The sequence below is a fragment of the Phocoena phocoena genome, chromosome 11 (assembly GCF_963924675.1).
Source record: "Phocoena phocoena chromosome 11, mPhoPho1.1, whole genome shotgun sequence".
NCBI classification, from domain to species: Eukaryota; Metazoa; Chordata; class Mammalia; order Artiodactyla; family Phocoenidae; genus Phocoena; species Phocoena phocoena.
The window spans coordinates 7565955-7592117 of record NC_089229.1 but is presented as its reverse complement, the minus strand read 5'-3'; the positions used below and the strand labels follow the sequence as shown (position 1 = coordinate 7592117).

General features: G+C 51.5%; 1 protein-coding gene and 1 pseudogene across 1 annotated transcript in view; one reads left to right on the top strand and one right to left on the bottom strand.

Moving 5' to 3' along the window:
- Positions 1-13942: 13942 nt before the first annotated feature.
- LOC136131305 (large ribosomal subunit protein eL31-like) lies at positions 13943-21035 on the bottom strand (annotated as a pseudogene).
- An 873-nt stretch (positions 21036-21908) lies between these two features.
- Positions 21909-26163, top strand: part of ZC3H7B (zinc finger CCCH-type containing 7B) — a 29980-nt gene continuing 25725 nt past the window's right edge. The window contains exons 1-3 of the mRNA XM_065887387.1: positions 21909-21961; positions 25110-25143; positions 25276-25473. Of these exons, the coding sequence (XP_065743459.1) occupies positions 21909-21961; positions 25110-25143; positions 25276-25473 (285 nt within the window). The remainder of the gene's footprint in view (positions 21962-25109; positions 25144-25275; positions 25474-26163) is intronic.

The window sequence follows — 26163 nt, the reverse complement described above, 5'->3', positions numbered from 1 at the left end:
CCTTGGACAAGTCGCTTAATCTCTGAGCCTCAGTTTTCCATTTGTAAAACAGGCATGCTAAAACCAATCTCCCAGGATTATTGTGAGAATTAAATAGGCAAACTGTGCCAGTTTCTGGTCCCTCCTAGCATTTACCACAGCGTGTTTAAAATTTATCTCAGCGATGTATCTCCAGTCCCTAAGATTTTCTGGCACAAATGTGGAAAAGATAACATTTGTAAAGATAAAATCTTTACAAATCTCACAGCTAATCCTCAATAAATAAATTAATATATATATACACACACATATACAGGTACATATATAGGCATATATATAGGTATATATATGTACCTATATACACATATACATACATATGTGTGTGTGTGCGTGTAAAATGAAGAGGGTAGAGAACTCTCAGGAATCCACGGGGCAGGTGGTGGTAGGGTGGGATGACACCGTATTTGGAATCCGAAGCTCTGGATTCAAATCCAACCTGGACCTGGCCAGCTCTGTGTCAGTGCCAGGGATGCTGACAGCCAGTTTCTCCTTTGGTGATCTCCCCTTACCTTCTGGATCTTCTAAGCAGCCTCAAATCCTTTCGGGAAAGATCCCATACATACAACAGTCGAGGGAGGTCCTGATTCCTCTCTGAGCCTTTGGTCCTTATCCTTGAAAAGGTCACAAGGCATCTAGGGTTTTGGGGAGCCTTCACTGAAAGCATCTGGAAACCCCGGGGGGCTCTTTACACACATGAGGAAGGGCGGAGGCGCTGAGTTAGAACAGCATCAGCCCAGAAATGCAGAATTGCCAAAACAAAAGCCCCAAGAGGGAAGGACACTTTCTAAGAAGATAAAGGTTAATTCCAGGCATGAGCTTACCAAGGGGAAGGGGGACTTCCCCGCCCTCTCCGCCCCCAGGTGCTCAGCCCGCGCCGCCCACCCCCGGCGCCCGGCTAGGGGAGCCGCGCTCTAGGACCCGAGGAGGAAGAACTGCTGGGAGACGGTGCCTCCAGCGGGTGCTGCCGCGAGCGGCCGGCCGAGGGGGCTGGAAATGAAAGTAAAGCTCTCCGGAGCCACATGGACGGAGCTGCCGGGGCGGCGGCGCCGGGAGCAGGATGCTGCCGCCCGTAATTAAATAGCATTTACTCTTATTATTACTAATAATAATAACGTAATCATACCTCTAGTCATAGCATACCATTTATCGGGCTCGGCGCAGGCCCGCGGGGAGCGCAGCCCGGCCGAGGTGAGTGAGTGCTGCGCGCGGCCCGAGCCCCGCGGGGCAGAGGCCGGGGCCCGACCGCGAACCGGCGGCCGGCTCTGGAGGGCTCGGGGCGCCCGGGGGCCGCGCCGGGCTGGGAGGAGGTGCGGAAAGCCCTGGCCAGGCCGGAGCTGCGCGGGGACACCCGGAGAGTGCATTTTGCAAAAATGAATAGTCCCCCAACCCCCCTTTCCTTCTTTTTGGGGCTCCCTCTCCCGGCCCCCGTGCCCTGCCCCAAAGTTTCAAAGTTATTGTGCTGCCGGGGGCACCTGCCGCTGGGAGATTTGGCTGCCTCTGCAACCCCCCGAGGGGTGTCTTGGAACTAATTGCGTGGGGGGCTCTCTCCTGGGCGTCCGAAGCTTTGGGGTGTGCGGATGCTTTGCCGGTTCCCGCGATGGGGTTCGAGGCGATTGGCGGGGGCGTCGCTGGCAACGCGCCCCTTCCTTTTGTGTGCGCCTTGGCCCCGCAGCGCCGGGAGTTGGAGGGACCGCAGCCGCCGACGGGCCGCCCCTGCCGGCTGCGGCGGCCACGCGAGCCCGGGGATCCGGGGCCTGCGGCCCGGCCCGGGGGAGAGGGCGGCAGGAAAGGGGGGCGCGGTCTGGGGGGTGCATTTCCGGTCGCGGGATCAGTCCCTGGGCTCAGGCCTGTGAGGGGTCCGTCGTCCTACCAGGGGCGCACAGGGGCTGCGGGGGACAGCTCCAGCGCCTGGGGGGCGCCCCCGGGAGATGAGTGCACGGGAGCCACCCACCCCGGCCTCGGACTCCCCTCCTGCCCTCCGCGGGCCTCAGGGACTCCTCCCGGCCTACTCCTTCCTTTCACCGATTTCCTCTTAAAATCTGTCTGGCTCGGATATTTATAAGGTGCCCGGTTTGGGGGTCTTTCACAGAGACAAAGCAGTATTCCCAGGGGAAAAAAATCAGGATTCACTCTGATAGACTCTGATGGGTGTGATACCTACATGGCATTAATGGGTAAGAATAGGGGCTGGAGAAGGAATGGAGGGGCTGGAGAAGGGGCCTGGGCCCAGAGTGAGGGACTGTGGTGTCCACATCAGCTTTGTCAGGGATTTCATTTCTCTGGGATTGCTTACTGGGACTTTTGTTTCCTGGGTACAAGACTTTGAACTCCAACTTCTTAGCATTTTCCTCAGTGCCTGCAATTCATCCAGTCCCTTGAAAACAGCAGAATGCAGATCCTTGGATTGTCACACAAATGTGATAATTATAGTACATTTAGCAGCTAGTGGACACAAAATTCCAGCAGAATCTTTAATTCTACTACCAAGACTTAGACCACCTCTCCCCCCACATACTACCATACCCACCTTGGTCATCTTTCCCCATTTTCACTTTCCGTGGAAATTGGACTGCAAGCTAGAAATGATGCCCAGCCAATCGCAGTTGGAATAGGTTTGTGGTGTGGGCTTCCTTGAGCTGGGAAGGAGAAACCTGTGTCCAGGAGGGCTGAGATCTGAAGGTAGGAGAGAGATTTTGTGAGCCCTGAGCTGGGACGAGGTTCCATGGGTGCTGTGAATTCTAGGCTGTTGGCTTTTTGTTTAGGATGAACAGTTAAGAATGTGGGTTTGGGTGGATTATTTGGGGCTAAGAGCTGGGCTCTTGAGTCTTAGGTATAGGAAAGTTGAGGCATCAGTAGGTTTGGATTTGAAAATCTGAAAATAATAATCCCTTAAATAGCACTTTTTAGTTTATAACAAAAGGGCTTTCACATATGCTGGCTCATCTGTCCTCCATAGCAACCATGTCAGCTCGACATTTTTCAGTCTTTATTTTCCAGATGAGAAACCTGAGGCTTAGAGAGTTGAAGGTTCTCCCTGGAAGGTCACATAACAGAGCTAGGATTCCCACCTGGTTTTCTGCCTCCAAATCTTCACCTTCTCCCAGAGTCCTGGCTACCTTAGCAAGGTACTTTTCAAGCGCTTCTTGTGAGCTCAATGCGATGCTGTGGGGCAGGCTTGGGTTGAGTTTGCCACTTAGAGGCTGGTTGGGAAGAGAAAGTTAACTAGCGAACCAATGAGAGAACAAGGAAATGGTCAATGCTAGGGTCAATGCGGTGGGAGTGGAGAGAAGAGAGAGCTCTCAGGGTAACCTGGAAAAGTTAGGGAAGGCTTCCTTCAGCAAGTGGGTCTTGAGCTTGAAAGAATGGGGATGCTTGGCTGGGGTGGAGAAGAGGTAGGGGATTCTGGGCTCACCACAATTGCTTCTGCTCTGGGAGGTTGACACACATTCTGGCTAATTCTTACCGTGGCTCCTTGAGGGGTGAGCATTATTATCTCCATCTCACAGCTGAATGCACTGAGGAACCCATGATTTATGTGGCTGGCCCAAGATCACCTGGCTGGATTTGAAGCCAGTCCTCGGTGACTGTTAAGTGTGCTGCATGGCGTCAGAATTGGACCACCTCCATCCCAAATATGTAGAGAAGAACAGAGACCAGGACAGTTTGAACTGGCAAATGTTCCGGGGGTGGGGGCTTAAGCTAAAATGTCAGCAGGCTCCACAAGGCCAGGGAGTTTTAATGAACCAGCCCTGTGCCCCATGGCCTCGCAGGTACTCTCAGGAGGTTTCTGGAAGCCTGACTGCAGAAGGCAGAATGGTGGTGGAAGGAAGACTGAGCCCTGAGTGTGGAGATCCGAGTTCAGTTCCTAGTGCCTGCCAGTGCCTGGCTTGACGCCACGGAGGAGCTTGTGGCTTGGAAAGGAGAAAGATATGGATGATTAACCTGAGCTTCCCAAGGACAGGAACTGGATCTGATTCACCCTCTATGTCCCAGGCCCCCGTGGAGGTGCCAGGAGGACGCATTCAGCCATTTTGTTGTCAAATTGAATTATGTCCCAGTGTAGAGGAAGAAGATTTCTTTTGTTCTGGGGGGTGGAAGGTCTTCTGAGAAGAAGTGCCATTTAAATATTTGAAAGATGGGTTGAGGGCTTCCCTGGTGGCGCAGTGGTTAAGAATCTGCCTGCCAATGCAGGGGACACGGGTTCAATCCCTGGTTGGGAAGATCCCACGTGCCGTGGAGCAACTAAGCCCGTGTGCCACAACTACTGAGCCTGCGCTCTAGAGCCCGCGAGCCACAACTACTGAAGCCCATGTGCCTGGAGCCCGTGCTCCGCAATAAGAGAAGCCACCGCAATGAGAAGCCTGCGCACCACAACAAAGAGTAGCCCCTGCTCGCTGCAACTAGAGAAAGCCCGCGTGCAGCAACGAAGACCCAGCACAGCCAAAAATAAATAAATACATTAAATTTTTTTAAAAATTAAAAACAAAAGAAAGATGGGTTGAGAAAGGCCAGAGAAAGGGCATTCTAAGGAGAGGCACTGAGCTGGACAAAGGCAGGGTGGTGTGAAGTAAGAACAGGCAGATCATCTGGTACAGCCACGGTGCAGGTGGCAGGTGTGAGTTCAGGTTCACGTCAGGCTCTGCCACTGTGGTCCCTTAGGTTCTCCAGGCCCAAGTTTCCTTTTCCGAAAATGAGCCCTGAGGTTTGATGATGTTTGGTGGTAACCTCTGGGAGGAGCCCAAGTGCCCGGGGATCGGGACAGGAGACTCAGATGGGAGGAACTAGAGGGGTTTAAAATTTTTTAGTAACTTAATAAACACCAATCCAGCAATTAGCTAGTGGCCAGCTGTCATGAGTGGTTTCTCCTAGATGAGCTTATTCAATCTTTATGATAGCCCTATAGGTGGGCGCTATAATTGTCCCCATTTTACAGATGAAGAAACTGTGTTACAGAGAGGTTAAGTGACATCGTGTAAGTGACAGAGCTGGAGGGCAAACCCGGGCAGTTTGGCTCTTGAGCTGGCCCAGTGGAGGACTAGGTAAGCCTGGGAGGGAGGGAGGCAGGAGGCTGACGGGGCTGGTGGTGATAAGGTGAGACAGCAGAAGGTGGAGGTATCCTCTGAGGAAGTCTGGCTGCAGCCTCAGCTGGAGCCTCAGCTAGGGTTGATGAAGTGACTGCTACGTGTCAGCTCCCAGGAGTCTCCACAGAAGCCAGTTCCTTTCATCACATTTAATGGCTCATAGAAAACAGGCTCGTTTTCCTTTCTCTGTCATCACCAGCTATGGGGCTCCTTCCCACCTTATTTATTTCTCCTAGTAAGTCTGTTTCTTTGCAGGCGCCCTGATGGCTTCTGCAGGTGTGTTAGCGCTGTTTCCCCATCAGGCTGTGGAGGCCCAGAGGGAAGGGGCGGCAGCATTTCTGCATCCAGGAGACATCTCTAGTTGACTTCAGTTCCGCGGCAATTCCCGAGCCCCGAATCAGAGGCTGAGACCCAGGCCTGATGGTGACAGTGGCAGTAGTGACAGCAGCCACCATGTCTGGAATGCGGCCGTGTGCCGGCCCTGTGCTTGTGCTTTCTGCGCTTTCTCTTACTGAATCCGCTTAGCGACTCTTTGAGGCAGGAACAACTCTTAACAGCCCCATTTTGCAGATGGGGAGACTGAGGTTCCAAGATCACACAGCTGAGGTAGAGCAGGGGGTCAGAGGGAGCCAGGCCTGCTGGACTCCCGAGTCTGAGGTCTTAGCCGTCCTGCAGGAGACATGCTGTCAAGCTATTTCAGTCTCCATGGAGCTCTTTTCTTATCTGTCTGGAGACCCTAATGATCTAACATTTGTATCGTGCTTTTGCCCACAGTCTCTCATTAATCCTCAGGATAATCTTTCAAGGTGAAAGAGGTCTCTGTTTTTGAGAAGAAACCCGAGGGGCCACCCACCCCTCAGTTCTTCCTGTCTTGTCCACACCATGACTCAGAGAGGGAACCGGGTATCAGATTCCCTGACACTGAGAGCTGGGGTCAGCCAGCGAGAATCCATTGAGCACTTCCTTGAGGGTTGCAGGCAAGGTGGAGGCTCTGACCCTTCTGGGCTTTTCAGAGGTTCATCTAAGCTCTTGTTCTCTGGAGCATTCCATGTCATACCCTGTCCCTTTGCAGGCAGAGGAACACAGGGCAGGGAGTCCAAAGTCCTGCCTTCGTTCAGTCCCAGCACACACTTGCTGCATGAGTTGGGGCACCATCATCCCGTCATTCCTGGCCTCAGTCTCCTGTTCTGAAAAATGGCCTTGCTGATTCAGTCCCGTCTGCCTCAGGTTTGCTCTGAAACTTAAATGAAGGAACTTTGAAAGCTATAAAGACCACCTGGTGTGAGGGCATGGTTGTGATTGCCATGAACATTTAATAACGTCCAGAGTGTTCCTGAATCTTCTCCACTGCTCACCTTGATCCAGGCCTGGACCACTGCAGTAGCCTCCTAACTAATCTGACACCTTCCCCTCTTGTCGTCCATCCTCAACACAGCAGCCAAGTGGATGGTCTCAAGAGCAAGACCCTGTCACTCCTCTGCTGAAAACCTTCCAGTGGTTTCCTGGCACACATAGAGCACAGTGCTGGCTCTCCAGCTTGGCCCATGTGTAGCTCTCTGACCAGCCTCAGCCTGTCCCTTGCCCCTTCCTTCCTGCTTGGCCTGCCCTCACTTCAGTACTGCATTGGCCTTCTGTCTTTTCCTTGAATATTCTAAGTTTCTTCCCACCTCAGGGCCATTGTCTTCGCCATAGCCTGTGCCAGGTGTGCCCTTACCCCCCTCCCACGTTCCTGTGACTGGATCCTAATTGTCCCTTTTAAATGCCACCTCCTTGGAAGGGCCTTCACTAAGCTCCCAGCCCACCCCCCTCTCCATCATTCCCTGCCACATTTCCTATTTTAGTTTCTTTGTAACTCTTTTTTTTTTTTTTTGTGGTTCGCGGGCCTCTCACTGTAGTGGCCTCTCCTGCTGCGGAGCACAGGCTCTGGATGTGCAGGCTCAGCGGCCATGGCCCATGGGCCCAGCCACTCCGTGGCATGTGGGATCTTCCTGGACCGGGGCGTGAACCCGTGTCCCCTGCATCGGCAGGCGGACTCCCAACCACTGCGCCACCAGGGAAGCCCTCTTTGTAACTCTTAACTGTATCATTACTTGTGCATTTAACACTGGCCTTTTTATTTGTCTTTCTGTGCATGGACCACAAGCTGTCCAAGGCCAGGGACTTCATTAACCTTGTTCTCCCAGCATCTGGCAGAGCCCATTGCACACAAAGGTGTCCTGTGGTTATTTGTTGAGTAAATGAATAATAGTAGCAGGGTGGTCCAGAGCAGCCCTTGCCAGAAAAGAGTGGCCTAGAAGGAAACTGCAAAGAAATTGGGGTTGACTGACTGAAAAGTACTTACAGGATAATTTTGAAAGTTGCCAAGTATTCTCTGATGGTGCCCAGTTCAGCAGAAACACAAATTTCTGACCTCCTCTGGGTGTGTGTGTGTGTGTGTGTGTGTGTGTGTGTAGGCGGAGGGGACTATGTAAATCTACAAAATAGTCTTGGAAGGTGGATATCATTAGCTCCATCTTGTAAATGACAAAAAAGAGGCTCAGGCTGATTCCCTGAAAGCTAGCATGGGACAGGGCTGGGACTGGAACCGGCTCAGGGCCCTCTGCAGAGCAGCCCATGAAACTCTTGGTGCCCAGGTGGGGATTTCTCCTCCCATGAACAGGAGCAGTGACTTCAAATTGCTCAAAAAAAAAAAAAAAGAATGGTAACCAGTCACTCTGAGCTCTGGACTCTGGGCAAGCTCTGTTTTTTTTTTTAATTTTTATTTTTTAACAGTGAGCTTCTGTTACTTTTCTATTATATATATAAAAGAGTTACAGTTTCAATGTCTCACTTTAGCAGCCTAGCAGGTGGGTCTTGGAGGTGGAGAAGCAGGAGTAGAGCTTGGGCCCCTGGAGAAAGATGTGGGTTTGAACCCTTCTGTGCAGTTGGGCCCTTAGGTTGTTGCGAACAAGAAAAACAAGATGAAGAAACTAAAAGCCTCTTTGGGGGACTTCCCTGGTGGCACAGTGGTTGAGAATCCGCCTGCCAATGCAGTGGACACGGGTTTGAGCCCTGGTCCGGGAAAATCCCACATGCCGCAGAGCAACTAAGCCCGTGCACCACAACTACTGAGCCTGTGCTCTAGAGCCCACGAGCCACAACTACTGAGCCCGCGTGCCACAACTACTGAAGCCCCTGTGCCTAGAGCCCGTGCTCTGCAACAAGAGAAGCCACTGCAATGAGAAGCCCGCGCACCGCAATGAAGAGTAGCCCCTGCTCCCTGCAACCAGAGAAAGCCCGCATGGAGCAACAAAGACCCAACACAGCCAAAAATAAATAACAAAAAAAAAAGCCCTTTGGAACCAGAATGCTGTGGGAGGGTGGAGATTACGCTTTGCAGCTGACTCTTAGTTTGGCTTATAGTGGGGCCGTGGAGGGGGCCTGGGGGAAGTTTTTTGAACTTTGGTTTCTATTCAAGGTGGCCAGTTAAAAGAAACAAACTGCAGGTTGCTGAGGCCTGCGGGTATCCATTGCGTGTTCATTTCTGGACAGATGTTCCTGGCGGAGCCTGGAGGTGCCAGTACCTGCAGCTTCCTTCCCATGCGGCAGTGTGGCCTTGGGCAAGTCACAGATCCCTCCAAGCCTCATTTAAAAAAAAAAAAAAAAAAAAATTTATTTTTGCAAGTCTCGCTTTTTGGTGGAAAGGGGGGATAATAACACCTACTTCTGAGATTACTGTAGGGATAAATAACCTGATTCCTGAGAGCAGGGCTTCTCAAGCACCTCTGTACTGCAGACTTATCAGGCAGCCTGGGGAAGCCCATGCATGCCTTCTCAGAATACTCTTTTTTTTTTTTTTTTTTTTTTTCGGTACACGGGCCTCTCACTGTTGTGGCCTCCCCCGTTGCGGAGCACAGGCTCCGCACGCGCAGGCTCAGCGGCCATGGCTCACGGGCCCAGCCGCTCCGCGGCATGTGGGATCTTCCTGGACCAGGGCACGAATCCATGTCCCCTGCATCGGCAGGCAGACTCTCAACCACTGCGTCACCAGGGAATCCCCTCAGAATACTCTTTTTAAATGCATAAAGTAAAATACACAGGATTACAAAGGAAACCAATTCTCTTGAACTACAGCTGGGCTTTTACATCAATGCACTAAAAAATAAGACCTGCAGTGAGTCTAATGTAACTACTGTAGTTTTGAAGTTGTGGTGAGCGTGAACAATATTTTGTTGTGTCCGCAGTAGCTGAAATTTGACAGGGAAAAAGCTGTGTTTTCTTGTGCTGACATTACTGAGTGTATTGCCTACATTCATAATCGAGTGGAATGTTAAATATCAGGTAGGAGTTAGTGAAAAAAGTTGCAGATGTTTTCCCAGACCCCTGAAGAAAGGTCACATACCCCTGATTTCTCTCCCTGGGCCCCAGGTTCAAAACCCCTGCCATAGAAGGTGCTTCACGCCCAGCAGGTAGCCTCCAGAAGTGAGCTGAGACCCCTCCCTGACCTCCTTGGAGCAGAGGGTCCTCGGGCTCCATGCAGACCCAGAAATCTGATGAGGGAGGTCGGGGACTGTGAAATTAAAGCCTTCCTGGTCTCTCGGAGTAAGCCATCGAGGGCCTGGTGAGTCAGGAGAAGTACCAGGCGTGGAGATGCCGTAAGCTCAGGTGGTGTTCATGCTGTGCGTGGCCCGTCTGCAGGCTGCACTGGGGCAGGTGAGTGCTCAGGGTGGGGGGGTGGGGTGCAGTGTGAGTCTAGGCTGAAAGCGGCCTGTGGGGGTGAGGGAGCACTTTTGAGTCAGGAGGTGACACTGCGTGGTCTCCAGAGTCCAACTACCAGAGTTCAAAGCCCAGCTCTGTCACTTAGTAACTAACCCTGGCCGGTCACTTCACCTCTTTGTGCCTTGGTTTCCTCATCTGTAAAATAAGGATGATAGTAGTACTTTCTTAAGGGGTGTTATGAGGATTAAGTATTATACTTAAAGCTCTTAGAATAATACCTGGTAAGAGAAAGTGCTTAATAAATGATGACTGAGGGATTTCCCTGGCGGTCCAGTGGTTAGGACTCCATGCTGTCACTGCCCAAGGGCCCGGGTTCCATCCCTGGTTGGGGAACTAAGATCCCACAGGCCACGTGGTATGCCAAAAAAAAAAAAAAAAAAAAAAATTACTGAAACCCACATCTTCACTGTTATTCTAGGATTTATGAGACTCCACTTACTCAGAATATGTTTCTCTGTGCTGCTCAGAGATGAATCAGACCCAGCTTCTGGCTTCAAGGAGCTCCTAGTTTAGGGAGAGAATGGGAACATTAACTAGGATCGGTGCAGTGCTTGTGAGCTTGGGGTGCTGTGGAAAGGTGGGGTTTGGGGAAGGAAGGCTTCCTGGTAGAGGAGCCACCTCAGCTGAGCTTTTTTTTTTTTTCTAATTTGTTAATCCTCTTATTTATTTATTTGTTGGCTGCATTGGGTCTTCGTTGCTGCGTGGTCTCTCTCTAGTTGCAGCGAGCGGGGTCTACTCTTTGTTGCGGCGCGTGGACTTCTCATTGCGGTGGCTTTTCTTGTTGTGGAGCACAGGCTCTAGGCACGCGGTCTCCAGTAGTTGTGGCTCGTGGGCTCAGTAGTTGTGGCTCGCGGGCCCTAGAGCACAGTCTCAGTAGTTGTGGTACATGGGCTTAGTGGCTCCATGGCATGTGCGATCTTCCTGGACCAGGGCTCGAACCCGTGTCCCCTGCGTTGGCAGGCAGATTCTTAACTACTGCGCCACCAGGGAAGCCCTCAGCTGAGCTTTAAAGAAGCACTGGCATTAGGGTTGTTCCAGAAAGAGCAGGCAGCTTGAACGGGAAGCTGGGTGCTCCAAAGTTGCTGGAGTGTCACATTCCAGGCCTGGCCATGGGTGGGTGCTGTGTGACCTGGATGAGCAGCTTGGCCTTTGTCCTCCTGGTAGTGGGTGTCATGCAAGGTTTGGTTTTTTTTCTAACTTTCTTCACAGGAAGTTACAAAAATGGTAACAAAGAGTTCCCTTCACCCAGCTTCCCTTGATGGTGATATACAGCCAATATACATGATCAAAACCAGAAAACTGGCATTGGTACATTAGTGGACTACAGAGCTTATTCACTTTCCGCCTTTTCTTAAACCTACATTCATTTGTGCGTGTGCAGGCACCTGGGAGGGTTTTGATGTCGCACGGGGGAGTGACGTTGACATGTATGTCGGATACCCCTGACCACCAAATGACAGCAGATTAGAGGGAGCCTGATGGAGGCTGCTGGCCAGAGATGATGAGGGCCTGCTAGTGGAGATGATGGGAGAAGAGTGAAGAAGTGTTTGGGAGGTGAAGGTGGAAGGAATTGGAGATTGAGAACAGGATGACGGTTGGATCTAGGACTAGAGTTGGGGAATAATGGCGGAGGAGCAGGATTAGGGGAGAAGCTGCTGAGTTAAGTTTGGGATGTGTTGAGTGAGAAGAACACCCAGCCCAACCGGGATGGGCGCCAGGGAGGACTTTCTGGACACGGAGGCATCCAAGCTGGGTCTTAAAGGATGAGTAGGAGTTGGCTGGGGGCGGGCTGGGGAGGAGGAGGGCGTTCCACGTAGAGGGTTCAGGATGAGGAAAGGCACAGAGGTCCTCAACAGTCTGGGGACTGGACATCTGGGTAAGCGCTTCCCAGAAGGTAAGAGATGTGAATCTGAAATACTGGGGAGGGGGTGAGCCTGGTGGGAGGAATAGATTTGTGAGTCACTGACATGACTCATGAGATCATGAAATGCAAGAGCTCATCTGGGGAGAGCATGTCAAGTGAGGAGAGCACCGTCCCTTAACTGGAAGACCTGGGCAGAGGAGTGGAGGACCAGCAGACGCAGCCAGGGGTCCTAGAAAAGGCCAGTAAAAAGCTGTCCCCCACTGGACTCAGCAGCTCGGAGGCCTCTGGGACGGGGAGGACCCTTGGCAGGCACCCTCAGTGGAGTGGGCATGGGCTTGCTGGGAGTAGGAAGTGAGGATGTGGGAACAGCATAGACAACCCTTTCACGAAATGTGACCAAGAGGCGGAAGGGATAAATTAGGAGATTGGCACTGACATATACACGCTACTGTATATAAAATAGGTAACTAAGAAGAACCTGCTGTAGGGCACAGGGAACTCCCCTCAATACTCTGTAATGGCCTATATGGGAAAAGAATCTAAAAAAAAAAAAGGTGGATATATGTGTATGTACAACTGATTCATTTTGCTATACATCTGAAACTAACACAACATTGTAAACTATACTCCAGTAAAAATTTTTCTTAAATGTGACCAAGAAAGGGAATCAAGGTTGTGCTAGCCAGAAGGGGATTCAGGAGCAGAGGAGGGAATTATTTTGGGGGTGGGGGAGTCTTGAGCATGATGACACACTCAGGGTCCTGGGGCTGGGTCTGATTACTTAATGGGTGACAATAAGGGTAATTATGGTGATGTGTGTGGGCCCTGGGGCCAGGCTGCTAGGGTTTGAATCCCAGGTCTACCTTGTTTCAGCTGTGTGACCTTGGGCAAGTCACTTGACTTCTCTGTGGCTCTGTTTCCTCCTCCACAAAATGAGAATGATAGCAGTCCCTATCTCATAGGATTGTGCAATCCTTAAGGAAGGTATTATGTGTATAGGGATCATGACAGCCCCTGGAACATGGTAGCCACTCAGGAAATGTTAATATTATTACCTGATTGTGAATTTATCTCGGTCTCAGTTTTTCTCATTTATTTATTCAACACTCATTCATTCTTATCTAGGTAATGCTTGGATTGGGTGAGTTGATACACATTCATCCATTTCTTTTTCATCCAAACCACCATTTCCTGAGCACTTCCTCTGTGTCAAGCATGGGCCAGACATTGAGATTTTGGAGGGGCTAGCACAGTCCCTGCCTGGTCTGATGAAGATCTGAGTCTTTAAAATTCTGTCATTTTCAAACCCTTCTCCAAAATGGAAAAAACAATGTGTTTCCTTCATGGTTCTCAGGTCAACGGTTTGGTCTTTTTCTTGGGAAGAACAGTCCATGGACATTTTGGCAGTCCTGGAGCACTGGGCTTAAAATCAGGCTACTGGTTCCCATTTGGCCCCTGTCCTACTGTTGGCCTGATGTTAGTCATCTCATTTTGTATTTTAGATTATAAGGCTAATACTTGCTCTCTGCAAAAAGTCCAAACCATGGTGAGGTATATAAAGCAGAAAGGAAAGTGGTCTGTTGCCTCTTGGCAGATCCCAGTTCCCAGAGAGAACCAGTTAAATTGGAGAATATTCTCTCACACAGAGGTAATCATACAACCCAGAATGTTCTGAAGTCTGCTTTTTTCCTTTCTCAACCACGTACAGAGACATCTCCATGACAGTACATATCGATTCAATAGCTGCATTGTATTCCATAATGCAAGTGATTGATTAAGCTAATTCTCTACTGGTGGACATTAAGGTTGCTTCTAGTTTTTTTCTCTTTAAAAAAAAAAAAAGAATCCCTGGGGACTTCCCTGGTGGTCCAGGGGTTAAGACTCCGTGCTCCCAATGCAGCGGGCCCGGGTTTGATCGCTGGTCAGGGAACTAGATCCGCATGCCTGCAACTAAGAGCCTGCATGCCGTAACTAAAAATTCCGCATGCTTAAACTAAAAGGTCCCGCACGCTTCAACGAAGATCCCGCACACAGCAGTGAAGATCCTGAGTGCCGCAGCTAAGACCCAGTGCAGCCAAATAAATAAATAAATATATTTTTAAAATCCCTGTACAAATATAATTTGAGGGCTTGTACAAGGATTTTGGTAGGTTAACTTCTTGGAAGAGAAATTTCTGGGTCAAAGGGAAAGGGCATTTTATCATTTGGAAGGCTTTTGGCTGCAAGTAACAGAATTCCTTCCTCAAAATGGAGTTTATTAAAATCTCAAGTGATAAATGAGGGGGAGCAGTTCATTGAGTCAGTTTATTAAACACCTTTGGGCAGTCTTTCTTCTCTGCCATCTTCTTACTACGCTTTATCATACAGCAGCAGGAAAAAGGATTATTTCTCCTGTCCCATTTTAAGTGTGAAGGAAGTCTTTCCCAGAAGCCCCTTAGCTGATTTCCTCTCCTTCCTATTGGCCAGGGTGATGTCACATGCCCTCGTCCAAGCCAATCCTGGCGAGGAAAAGGACCATTACGATTGGTTTAGCCCAGTGCAGCTTCACCGGGGTACCTGGGAAAGCAACAGTATTGGGGCAGTGCCAGGGAGGAGGAAGGGGAGCTGGCTGGTGGGTAGGCAGCTCGCTCATTTTGGTAGACGTTGCTTCACAGACACCATCAGTTCACACACTCACTGTATTGGCAGTGTTGGAGAGTGCCCATTCCTCCGCCTCATCGACCTGGCTCTCTTCTCTCATTAGCCTCATGAGTGAAAAGTGTCATCTTGTTGTTTTAACATGTGGTTCTGTCATCAGTGAGTTTCTTTTCCTTTTTTTTGGCTGTGCCATGCAGCTTGTTCCCCAACCAGGGATCGAACCCAGGCCCCTAGCAGTGAAAGCACTGAGTCCTAACCACTGGACTGCCAGGGAATTCCCTGAGGATCGTTTATTTTTTTAAAATAAATTTATTTATTTATTTTTATTTATTTTTGGCTGCATTCAGTCTTCGTTGCTGTGCACAGGCTTTCTCTAGTTGTGGCAAGTGGGGGCTACTCTTCATTGCAGTGCACGGGCTTCTCATAGCAGTGGCTTCTCTTGTTGCAGAGCACGGGCTCTAGGCACGCAGGCTTCAGTAATTGTGGCACACAGGCTCAGTAGTTGTGGCTCGCGGGCTCTAGAGCGCAGGCTCAGTAGTTGTGGCGCACGGGCTTTGTTGCTCCGCGGAATGTGGGATCTTCCTGGACCAGGGATCGAACCCCTGTCCCCTGCGTTGGCAGGCGGATTCTTAACCACTGTGCCACCAGGGAAGTCTCCCCAAGTAACTTTTCTTAATGAATTATATTTCCTGTGAATTTCCTGTTCATGTTCTTTGCCCATCTGTTAAAGTAATCATAATGATTATAAAATAAAAATAGTTGATATTAAATGTTTATCTTGTGTCAGACATCTTATTGAACCTTCACATCACCCCTTTACAGTAGATATTACTTTTCCTGTTTTAGAGGCGAGGGAAGTGAGACACCGAGAAATTAAGCAGCTTGTATGCAGCTAATAGGGAACAGATCTTGGAGTTGAACCCAGGTGTGCACCTGGGTGTGAGGTCAGGTACCATGCTGATACATTGAGGGAATCATTTTCTGTTGGCTCTAATTCACAGCTGTATTTCTGAGGAGAGCCCATTTGAGGCAGATCCATCTTGAAATTCCTAAATTATAAGAACCTGGACCCAGGGTTGGGGGACTGCCCAGCTTGGCGGTGGGAGTCTCTTTTCTGTAAAAAGGAATAAGATTTGTTTGGCTTACATGCTCCTTGCTCCTCTACCAAGTGCCCTATCTGAGTCGTGCCTGACCCTCAAGGAACTCGCCTCCCTCTTTAGCTGAGAACACATGATCTTTTTTAACCACTGTCTTAGTCTGCTCTGGCTGCTATAACAAAGTGTCATAGACTGGGCGTCTTAAACAACAGAAATTTATTTTCTCACAGTTTTGGAGGGTGGACGACCCAGATCAAGGTGCTGGCGGATTTGGTTTCTAGTGAGAGCTCTCTTGTGCTTGCAGACAGCTGGCCGCCTTCTCACTGTGGCCTCATCTGGCCTTTCCTTGGTGATGCCTGCTTGCGGGGAGAGGGAGGGAGAACACTCTGGTGTCTCTTCTAATAAAGACACTAATCCTAGCAGATCAGGACCCTACCCTTATAACCCCATTTAACCTTAATTACCTCCTTTGAGGCCCTATTTCCAAACAGTCACATTGGGGGTTAGGGCTTCCAACATAAGGTTTTCGGGGGACACAAACATTCCATCTATCAATTCTGCCCTTGCCTCCCCCACCAAATTCATGTTCTCATCACATGCAAAATGGATTCATTCCATCCCGACAGCGCCCGAATTCTTAACTAATTCCAGCATCAAGTCTCAAGTTCAGAGTCTCATCTGAATGTGATACGGTTAAGACTGGAGGTGTGATTCATCCTGAAGCAGAATTCCTCTCCAGCTGTGAACTTATGACACCAGACAAGTTAGAAGGTTTCAAAATACAGTGGTGGGACAGGCATGGGATAGACGTTTCCATTCCAAAAGGGATTCATCGGAAAGAGGAAAGAGGTCACAGGTTCCAGGCAAGTCCAAAGCCCAATGGGGCAAATTCCATTCGATTTTCAGGCTGGGGAAGCATCTTTGGCTTGATGTTCCCCCTTCCCGGCCCACTGGGGCACAGCATCACCCCCACAGCTCTTCCAGCACTTTGCCCCCCAAGGCTCTGGGCCTGTTGAAAAGGAGGCAGTAGCCCCACCCTTTGAAACCAAGGAGGCAGCCCTGATGATCTCTGAATTATCTTTGGGGTTATATTTCCCTTTTCTTAAAGGATAGAGCATGTTTGCAGCCAAATGGCTCTATGATCCTGTCGTGTAGAATTCCTTCCAGAAGTCCTGCAGCCTTCCTGCATTCCGTCATCCAGCCTTCTCTGTCCCCTTTAGTTCAAACTGGAATTATTTCTGCTGGTATAATCCCATCTCTGTTTCTGACTTCTGCTGGTGGCTGATTTGATGCATACTGATGCATACTGATCTCCTTACCACACGGTTGTTCAGCCACACCCTAGGTGTTCTCTTCAGAACACTCCTCATTTTTTGCAATATGGATAAGCTGAGAATGTTCTAATTCTTCAAGTTCTGGTTCCTTTTGTTAAACGATTCCTTCTTCAATTCATCTCTCTTCTCTCGTGTTTTACCATAAGCGGTAAGGAGGACTCATGCCACAACTCCCATACCTGGCTTAGAAAGCTCCTCTGCTAAATATTGTTTCAGGACTTGCAAAGTCTACCTTCCACCAAACGCTAGAACACTTTTCAGCCAAGTCCTTTGCCACTTTCTAACAAGGATCACCTTTCCTCCAGTTTCCAATAACCTGTCCTTCATTTTCATCTGCGGTCTCACCAGAATTGCCTTAGTGTCCGTATTTTTACCAACAGTCCTTTCATGGCAGTCTGGGGGTTTTTCTAGCATGTACCTCAAAACTCCTTCAGCCTCTACTCATCGTCCAGCTCCAAAGCCACTTTTGTATTTTTACTGTTTTTATTTTTACTGTATTTTTACTGTTATAGCAGCACCCCACTTCTCAGTACCAAAATCTGTATTCGTCTAGCCAGGCTACCAGAAGAAAATTCTGGATCAGAGCCCTACCCTCGTGACCACATTTAACCTGAATTACTTCCTCAGAGGCCCCTTCTCCAAGTACAGTCACACTAGGGGTTAGGGCTTCAACATATTAATTTACTGGGGACACAAACATTTAATTCATAACAACCACGTATAAAAAAGTTCTTCCCAGGGCAGGAAAACTGAGGAAAAGGGAGGCATGTGGGGCATTAGGTGACTGGCAGTTTTGCTAATGAGATGAAATCTATTTGCCAGCCCTGGCCTGGGAACTTTACACTCAATAAAATGAATCTAGAGTGGTCGATATATGGATCCTGGGACAGGAAATTGAGAGAAACATATTTTTGTGTGGGAGCCTTCCCCCTAGTCACTCCACAGACACATCTGCCTTCTGTGGGACACAAGCGCTCACGGACACCAAGCACAGGCTCAGGTGCCTGGGAAGTTTGCTGAGCAGTTCCGCCTCTACTGTGCCTTTGAGGGGGGAGGGCAGCAGTGTCTTTACCAACCTAAAGTCAGCAGTTGTAGGCCTTGTGAGCCGTCTGAGTCTCACTCTCCCCATCTCTCAAATGTGGGTCCCAGCATGGTCCAGCCCACAGTCAGGATCAGATAAAATGTGGAAGATGACAGTGATTTCATAAACCATCACATGCAGCCCGCCAGAAGGCCTGCCCTCCCTGACACCAAGGAGCCAACTCCTACTCAACCTTCAAAACCTAATTCAGACGTTGCCCCTTTTGAGGAGCTTCCACTTTCTTTGTGCCTCATCCTAGCCTGTTTACCACAGGAGCCTGGTTTGGGGTACAGCTGCTGGGATATCTTTGTATGCCTCTAACTAGGTTGTAAGGCCTGAGTAGGGAAGGCACCCTGGCCTTCTCATCTGCATATAATGGGCATATGGCAAACGTTGACTTGAATGTCCAGCACAGGAATTCTGATCTAATAGCCACCATTTATTAAGTGTCTGTGGTATACCAGGCCCTGAAATGAGTGCCTTCTATGTATTAATCCTGTTGATGGGTGCTAGTTGTAATCTCCAATTTACCCAGCAGGAAACTGCCACTCGGGGGATCTGAACCCCTCTCCATAGCCCACGTCCATGGCTGCACTGCTCCTTTGGGATTTTGGTGGTTAGAGAAGTGGATTCACGCCCACCGGGTGAGGAACCTTCTTCATGCTGCCTGGGGCAGAGAATGCTTATTCCCTGGCATGGGCTTCAGACTTATCAGGAATTACCACTGGGATGGTTACAGGCAGCATTTGTTTCTGTTTGCTCAGACCTCAGGGCCTAGAGAGCTGACTCAGAGATGCGTCTGACCACTGAGGTTTTCTGAGAGAACTTTGGGCTGAACGGGGCCGGGGGTTGGGGGTGAGGGAGCGTAATAGGTCAGGTGTTCCCACGAGGCATGGGCTGGTGTGGGGAATTTTGTGTGTGTGTGTGTGTGTGTGTGTGTGTGTGTGGTTCTGTAACTTTATTGGACGATCACCAGTTAGTTCTCATCCACATTAACTGTAGATTTTTTAAAGTGGTGACAGGTACCTAGGTAACCAACTTATAGACTTTGTTTGGTGACTCTTCATTATGTTTTCTGGACAACCACACACGGATACGGTATGGGACATTCCTTATTCCTTTGGCCTAGACAGTTTTGTTGAGCCTGGTGTCAATGCGTCCATCTGGAGTTCCCATCTTCTTTGTGGAAGATTTCTGGATTTCTTTGAGTGCCCGAGGGGCGTGCTTCTTGAAACCCACCCCATGGATGTGCCTGTGAATGTTGACAGTGTATTCTCTGGTCACTACCTCGTTGATGGTGGACCAGCCCTTCTTCTTCTCGCCACCCTTCTTTGCGGGAGCCGTCCTGCCGGGCCGGGGTTGGAAAAGATGGTGTGGGGAGCTGGACCAGCTGTAAAGGTAAAGAGAGGCTCCAGGCTGGATAGGACAGAGTCTGGTTTGTGGTTTGAAAGACCCCTGTGATGACCTTGAGGAGATGGGGGCAGTGAGGAGGCTGGTCCTTGTCTGGGGCAGGTGGTGTGGAGGGATGGGCGTGGCAGCTGTGGCCACACCTGTGTGTGACGGCCAGCGGCACCTTCCCCCATCCCACAGCTCCCCTGCCGGTGCTGGGCCTCCCTGTGTGGTGATGGGTGCACCCTTGTCTTCCCCACCCGAAGACCCTCTCTTCCAGGGCAAGGATTGGGCCTGACCCTAGGCCCCCAGGAAATAGGGTGAATGAGTATGTGATGGTCGTGTCGACGGGACCAGGAGCGGCTCCATGGAGGAGCCAGGCTTTGAAGGATGGATGGAATTTCGTTCACAGGATTGAGAGGAGCATGGCTGCAGAGGTGGAAGGAACTGCAGAAGCACAGGCTAGGAGACAGGAAAGCCCAGCAGCCTGTTCCGGCTGGAAGCCTGCGTGGGGCATGGGTGTGAGGATGATGAGAGCTTGTGTCACAGACAGGGACACTGAGGACAGAGGGACCGATCAAGATACCTGCTCGGCGAGGCACAGGCGGCCCGGGGCCACTGCAGCCTGCCTCCTGCAGGAGAACAGGATCTTTGTGTCCATCCCAGGAGACACTTGCAGAGGTTTTGGCAGGAGGGAGGAGCGGTGCTGGAGAACACACACTTCCGTGGTTGTTGGACTGTTGCTCTGAGCCAGGCGCTCTGCACGAGTCTAACCCCTCACGACAGCCAATGCGGGGGGAGTGCCATCAGCCCCACTTTCCCCATCAGGAATATGACTGAGGTCCAAAGTCACATTGTGTGCACATGCTGGCCTTCACACCCAGGTCTGAGTCCAGAGCCCTGGCCCAAGGCCCTGGCAGGGTGAGCAGGCGTGTAGTGAGCACTTGCCAGTGGCCCTGGCCCTGCCTGGGGTGGGGAGCTGCTGTGTGCGACAGTGTTCTGGGATCCTGGAGATGCGGTGTGGCTCTACCCCTTCTGGGAAGGACAAGCGGGAGGAGGGAGGTTCTGGTGGCCTGAGCTCTTTGCTCCCATACTCTCGTCTCCTTGGAGCCTCACAGACACTCTGCTGGCCCTGGGCCACATGGCGTCTCACAGCTCAGAATGTGGGGCAGGATGTGGCCCTTGACAAGCTGGGTTCCAGCCCTGTTTGCCCGCTCACTGGTTGAGTGACCTTGGGAAAGAGAGTTCACTTCTTCGTGCCCCACTTTCCTCATCTGTAAAACGGGCTTAGTGACCCCTGCCTGCTTACCTTACGTGAAGGCAACATTGTAGAACCCAGGTGGAAATAAAGGACAAGGAAGTAGAGAATTTTTGGAAGGTGTCAATTTGATACACTTGCTGCCTCTCCAAAGTAGCTGGGTGGATTTTACACCTTTTTACACCTGTTTTCCAGTGAGGCAGTGAGGATCCACTCCCTGTGTCTGCATACCGGCCCTCTGTGGATGCTGTGCGGGGGCTGAGGTACAAAGCGGGAGGCCCGTCCCCCAGTCCCGGGCTGGGCAGTCCCACCTCCTGGCCTTGCCCGTATCCTCTTGCAGTAACGGTTTGATGGGGCAGAGCATGGAAATGGCCCATGAATGGCTGGGGCAGAAAGTGCTGGCCAGCTGGGCCGTGGGCACCCCAGCCTCAGATTCTGACCCAGGGAAGGCCCAGCCCCCTCCTGGCTGTCACTGAGTGGGACCAGCTGACCTCCATGGTTGCAGGGAAGGGGAGCCAGGTGGGCTGTCTGGATCTGACCATGAGCTCCCAGCTCCCGGGGGCTCACCCTGGAGGTACCAGACCCCTAGCTGCTCTGTCTGAGCCTCCCTTCTCCTTAAGCACCCCCGCCTTCAGTTTTCACTCCCTTCATCTCCGGAGCACATTCCTGTACGAGTTCAGTGCCTTTCACTTGCTGTGCAACTTTGGGCCATCCCTCAGCCTTGCTGAGGCTTGGTCTCCCTCATCCGTAACGTGGGGAATTCCCTCCACCTCGCCGAGATGGTGCAGGTACCGGGCCACCCCGGCCTGGTGCAGTGGGGGCCAGCCAGCTCATGAAGGGGGCTCCCTGAGCTTTGGTTTCCTCCTTGGTAAAATGGGGACAAAATGACACCCGCCTCATGGCAGATTCAGTGAGACCCTCATACAGAGTGCCTGGCCCATGTGTGGTGCTGCATTGTAGCTGTGATCATCGGCATTGTTTTTCTGTGTCTCTTCTCCCCAAACTGTGCTTAGTGGTAAAACAAGGTTTCTCCCTTGAACTTGAGGGTATCCCGTGCAGTATTGCAGCCCCAGCCATGCATGGGAAAGGGCAAGTGACCTCCAAGCAGTCCGGGCCCATCAAAGTCACTGTGCAAACTCAGGGTCCAGTGGGATATGGGTGTGGAGGGCAGAGCTGTGTACCTGGTTCAGACACTTTGTGTAGACCTCGAGACAGGTCACTGCCCTCGGGGACACTCCTGCCACCCGCCCTGGCACCTGTGAGGTGGGGTGAGCACGGGAGTGAGGGAGCACACGTTGGGGGCTTGGGGGTTGGACGGTGACTGGCCCCCGCTGACTGCCTGATGGACTGTGTTCTTTCCCCAGAGACTGATGGAGAGGCAGAGACGGAAAGCGGACATCGAGAAGGGGCTGCAGTTCATTCAGTGAGTGTGCGGTGGGCCCGGCTGGGCAGGGTCCTCTGAGGCATCCCCGGAGCACGCACTCTCAGGCTGCCTGTGTGTTGGGGAGTGAGGAGGTGGGACAGGCTGGGAAGGGGCTGGCATGGCAGGGGCCAGAGTTACCCCTAACCCTGAGCCGTGAACCCACCCCGCACATCTGCGCTCCCTGACCCTGGTTACCCTTTGGTCTCATCTGGCATATCCTTTTACCCTCCGCCTCCATGCCTGCTCCTACGCTCCCTGTTAATTCTCTTGCTTGTCTGTGCACATCTTATAATAAATCCCTAGTTCTTGCTTACTGAGCATGTCTTTCTGGCTCCGTGCTGGGCCCTTCACATCCATCATCTCTCTAATCTTCACAGCAGCCCAGTAAAGCAGGTGGTCTTGTCTCCATTTTGCAGATGAGAAAACCGAGGCTCAGAGAGGTTAAGAAACGTGTTTACAGTCACACAGCTATTAAGTGACGGAATTCTAACCTGGGTCTCGCTGACTCCAAGCCCACCTCTCTTTGCATTATTTGCCCCCTGTACCCACATGCCATGTTTGTTTTTTCATCTTTTTCTTTACACGTAAAATATTTTTACTAACGCTTTTCTTTTCTCTCTGAAATGGACCCTCAGAGGCATGTTTATCATGATGCTAATGAAGCATAAGCTCCTGGCCCCTCGCTCGCACGGGTCCTTTCTGAAGCCCCGAAAGGCTCCCTAAGCAATTCTTTGTTTCTAATTTTGTGTTCTTTTTCTTAAATACGACTCCCCACAGAACTGGGATTTGCATCTACACACCCTCATATACTCCCCAATTTTGTTCTCTCATAGAGACCTGCAAAACGCAACCTGCCTTTTCACCACAAGCTGGGTCCCTTTTCACACACACACACACACACACACACACACACAGGATCTGTTCCTGTTTATATTCACACACCACGCTCTCCTTCCTCAGCTTGCAGCACAGCCACTTTTCCTGGCTCTGGCCGGCTCAGAGCTGCCCTTCACTGGGGGTTCTTCTTCCATGTTGGGGAGGGCTTTGATTTTGGGAAAGTGCCTGAGTTTTATTCAGAGGCCAGTCTGGTGAACAAGGCAAGCCTTGGGAATTCTGTCTTTTTAAAAAATTTTTACTTTACATTGGAGTATAGTTGATTAACAATGTTGTGTTAGTTTCAGATGTACAGCAAAGTGATTCAGTTATACATATACAAGTATCTATTCATTTTCAACTTCCTTTCCCGTTTAGGTTATTACAGAGCAGAGTTCCCTGTCCTATACAGTAGGTCCTTGTTGGTTATCTATTTTAAGAATTCTGTTTTTTTTTTTAGTAAATTTATTTATTTTTATTTGTTTGTTTTTGGCTGCATTGGGTCTTTGTTGCTGCACGTGGGCTTTCTCTAGTTGCGGTGAGCGGGGGCTGCTCTTTGTTGCGGAGCACGGGCTCTAGGCATGCAGGCTTCAGTAGTTGTGGCACGTGGGCTCAGTAGTTGTGGCTCACGGGCTCTAGAGCACAGGCTCAGTAGTTGTGGCGCACGGGCTTAGTTGCTCCGCAGCCTGTGGGATTTTCCCAGACCAGGGATCAATCCTGTGTCCCCTGCATTGGCAGGCAGATTCTTAACCACTGCGCCACCAGGGAAGTCCCAAGAATTCTGTTTTTAAGTCACTGATTTTTGCGGAGCTGGAACTGTGAGCCCCAGACCTAGATCCATATCCCAGTGTCCCTGCTTCCTGGTGGTCTCAGTGCCTGCGAAATGGAGATGATGCCACTTCCCTCCCAGGGTCATTGTGCTTGGGATAAATGTTAGCCTTGTGTCCTTCTTCCCCTTCCCAAAGGGGAGCTCTGAGAAGGTTTAGCAACAGGCTTCTTGGGAACCCATAGGTTGGTCTCCTGAGGGACTGCTTTGCAGCATACATAGTAGGACCTGCTCCTTTCAAAATGACTGTTTCCTCACGTACCGACTTCGTGTGCTTAGCAAACGTTTATTAGGCACCTCTGGGCACAGAGCACCGTAGGAGCCATAACGTGGTCTGGACAGGTGGGTGGATGGCTTGTGTAGAGCCTTAAACACCAGGATGAGGCGACCTTGAGGACGGGGTATGACCTATTGAAGACGAAGCTGATGCTGGAAGAGGAGAGGCTGGAGGTGGGAGACCAGTTAGGAGGAGAGTGGTGGGGCCAGTGCTGGGGCAGGAGGGACGGGCCCTGGTCTCTGACGGTGGGAGGCAAGTGAGAGGGCAGGTGACTGGCCCCTCTGTCATAATCAGGGATACCTCCTCCCCGACACACAGGGGACCTCCGGCATCTCCTCTCACCACTTGTCACTTACTAGCTTAGGCTGCTCTTTTTCGCCCAGGTGTTCGCGGTGGCTCCGGGCAACAGAAAGAGCCCCAGCCCTGCCCTCTGGCCCTGGCTCTGATCTGCTCTGTGACCTTGGGCAAGTCACTGCCCCTCTCTGAATGTCTGTTTTCCCCTCTGTGACATGAGAGACCAGAAGACAAACCCCAGCTCCCTTCCAGCCCTGCCATTTAGCCTCAGAGATGTGCCTCAAGGCTCCTGGGCTGATGCTTGCTTCTGTACTGAGCTGGCATTGTTTTGGCCATGGGCAGGAGAGGGTGCGTAAGACCCCATCTACTTTTCTGAGTCTGGCATAAGGGGTTAGGTTCTGAGTGCCAGGCCTTGGCTGGGGTTGTGTGGGTTTTGCGGGCAGGGACAGAAGTGCAGAGACTCCCAAACTAAGGGGCCCTGAGGTGGACTTTGGGTGGCACCCAAGGGCCTGCAGTTGCAGGTTTTGTCTGGGGGGACATGGTCGTTCCCAAGGGCTGGTTTCTTAGGCAGAGGACAGCCGGCTGGAGCTGGAGCGCTTTCTCAGCATCTGCACCTGGGAAAGCCTGGCTGCCAGGCCCTGGGGCAAACACAAGACCTTCATCCAGTCTTCCATCGGAAACAGAGGGCCAGCATGGTGTTGATTTAAGGAGAAAAAACTGCTATCCCCTGACCCCAGTCCACAAGGTGATGTCTGAGGTCCGAGCTGGGGAGCCGGCTCTAGGCACAGTCTCTAGTCTGAGGCTCTGGCTCCTGGGCCTCCGGGAGGCTGGGAACTCTGGGCCCACCCGGACCTTGCGTCCTTCTCCTTTTCCTATAGGTCGACCCTACCCCTGAAGCAAGAAGAATATGAGGTTAGCGTCAGGGGCTGGGCTGGGGGAAGGTGAAGGGCGGAGTGTCCCTGGCGGGGGGCGTGGGGCCTGGGTGCCAGGGCTGGGGCTGAGTGGAGAAGGCCCCCTGAGCCACCCTGCACCCTGCCCCGGCAGGCCTTTCTGCTCAAGCTGGTGCAGAACCTGTTCGCTGAGGGCAATGACCTGTTCCGGGAGAAGGACTACAAGCAGGCACTGGTGCAGTACGTGGAGGGGCTGAACGTGGCCGACTACGCCGCCTCTGACCAGGTGGCCCTGCCCCGGGAGCTGCTGTGCAAGCTGCACGTCAACAGGGCCGCCTGCTACTTCACCATGGTGAGCTCCTCTCCTGCACCCGCTGCCCTGACTGGGCCCCCGCCGCCGAGAGCATCTGCAGCTCCACCGTCCGCTCCCGTGGCTCTCGACCCCAGCGCACAACAGACACACCTAGAGAGCTTTTACAGGGCTAATACCTAATAAAAAAAGGTTGGAATGATATTGGTGCCCAAGCCCTCCCCCAGATGAGTTAAGTTAGACTCTCGGGGTGGCCTGGGCCCTGGCAGGAGTCTGTGAGCCGTCAGGGCTGAGGGCTGCTGCCCTCATCGTGTCCACCGCCTCTTTCTGCAAACCTCTCCTGCCCCTGCCCCTGGGCGCCTGCCCCCCTCACGCCCTCAACCTTACTCCTGTCTCCCGACTTCCAGCTTCCTCCTCCTTCGCTCCTCCCTCAGTCTCCAGCCTCCTCCTCTTCTCTGTCCTCGCTCACTGACTCAGTCATTCCTTGACCCTGTGGGAGCCCTGCCGTGGGATCTGCAGAGGATCCAGCCCGTTCTGGAGAAACGGGTCTGCCCGATGCCCGTTCCCAGTTCCCACCGTTCTGCACGCTGAGCTGCCTTCCGGATTTCAGTCCGTGGTCTGCTGAGTGACCGGGCTCATCACTGCACGGTTTAAAGGCCTTTCCCCTCCATGTCCTGCCAGTGCCCCACAGCAGCCCCTTCAGCTGGACACACGGGTGCCCTCGACTGAGCC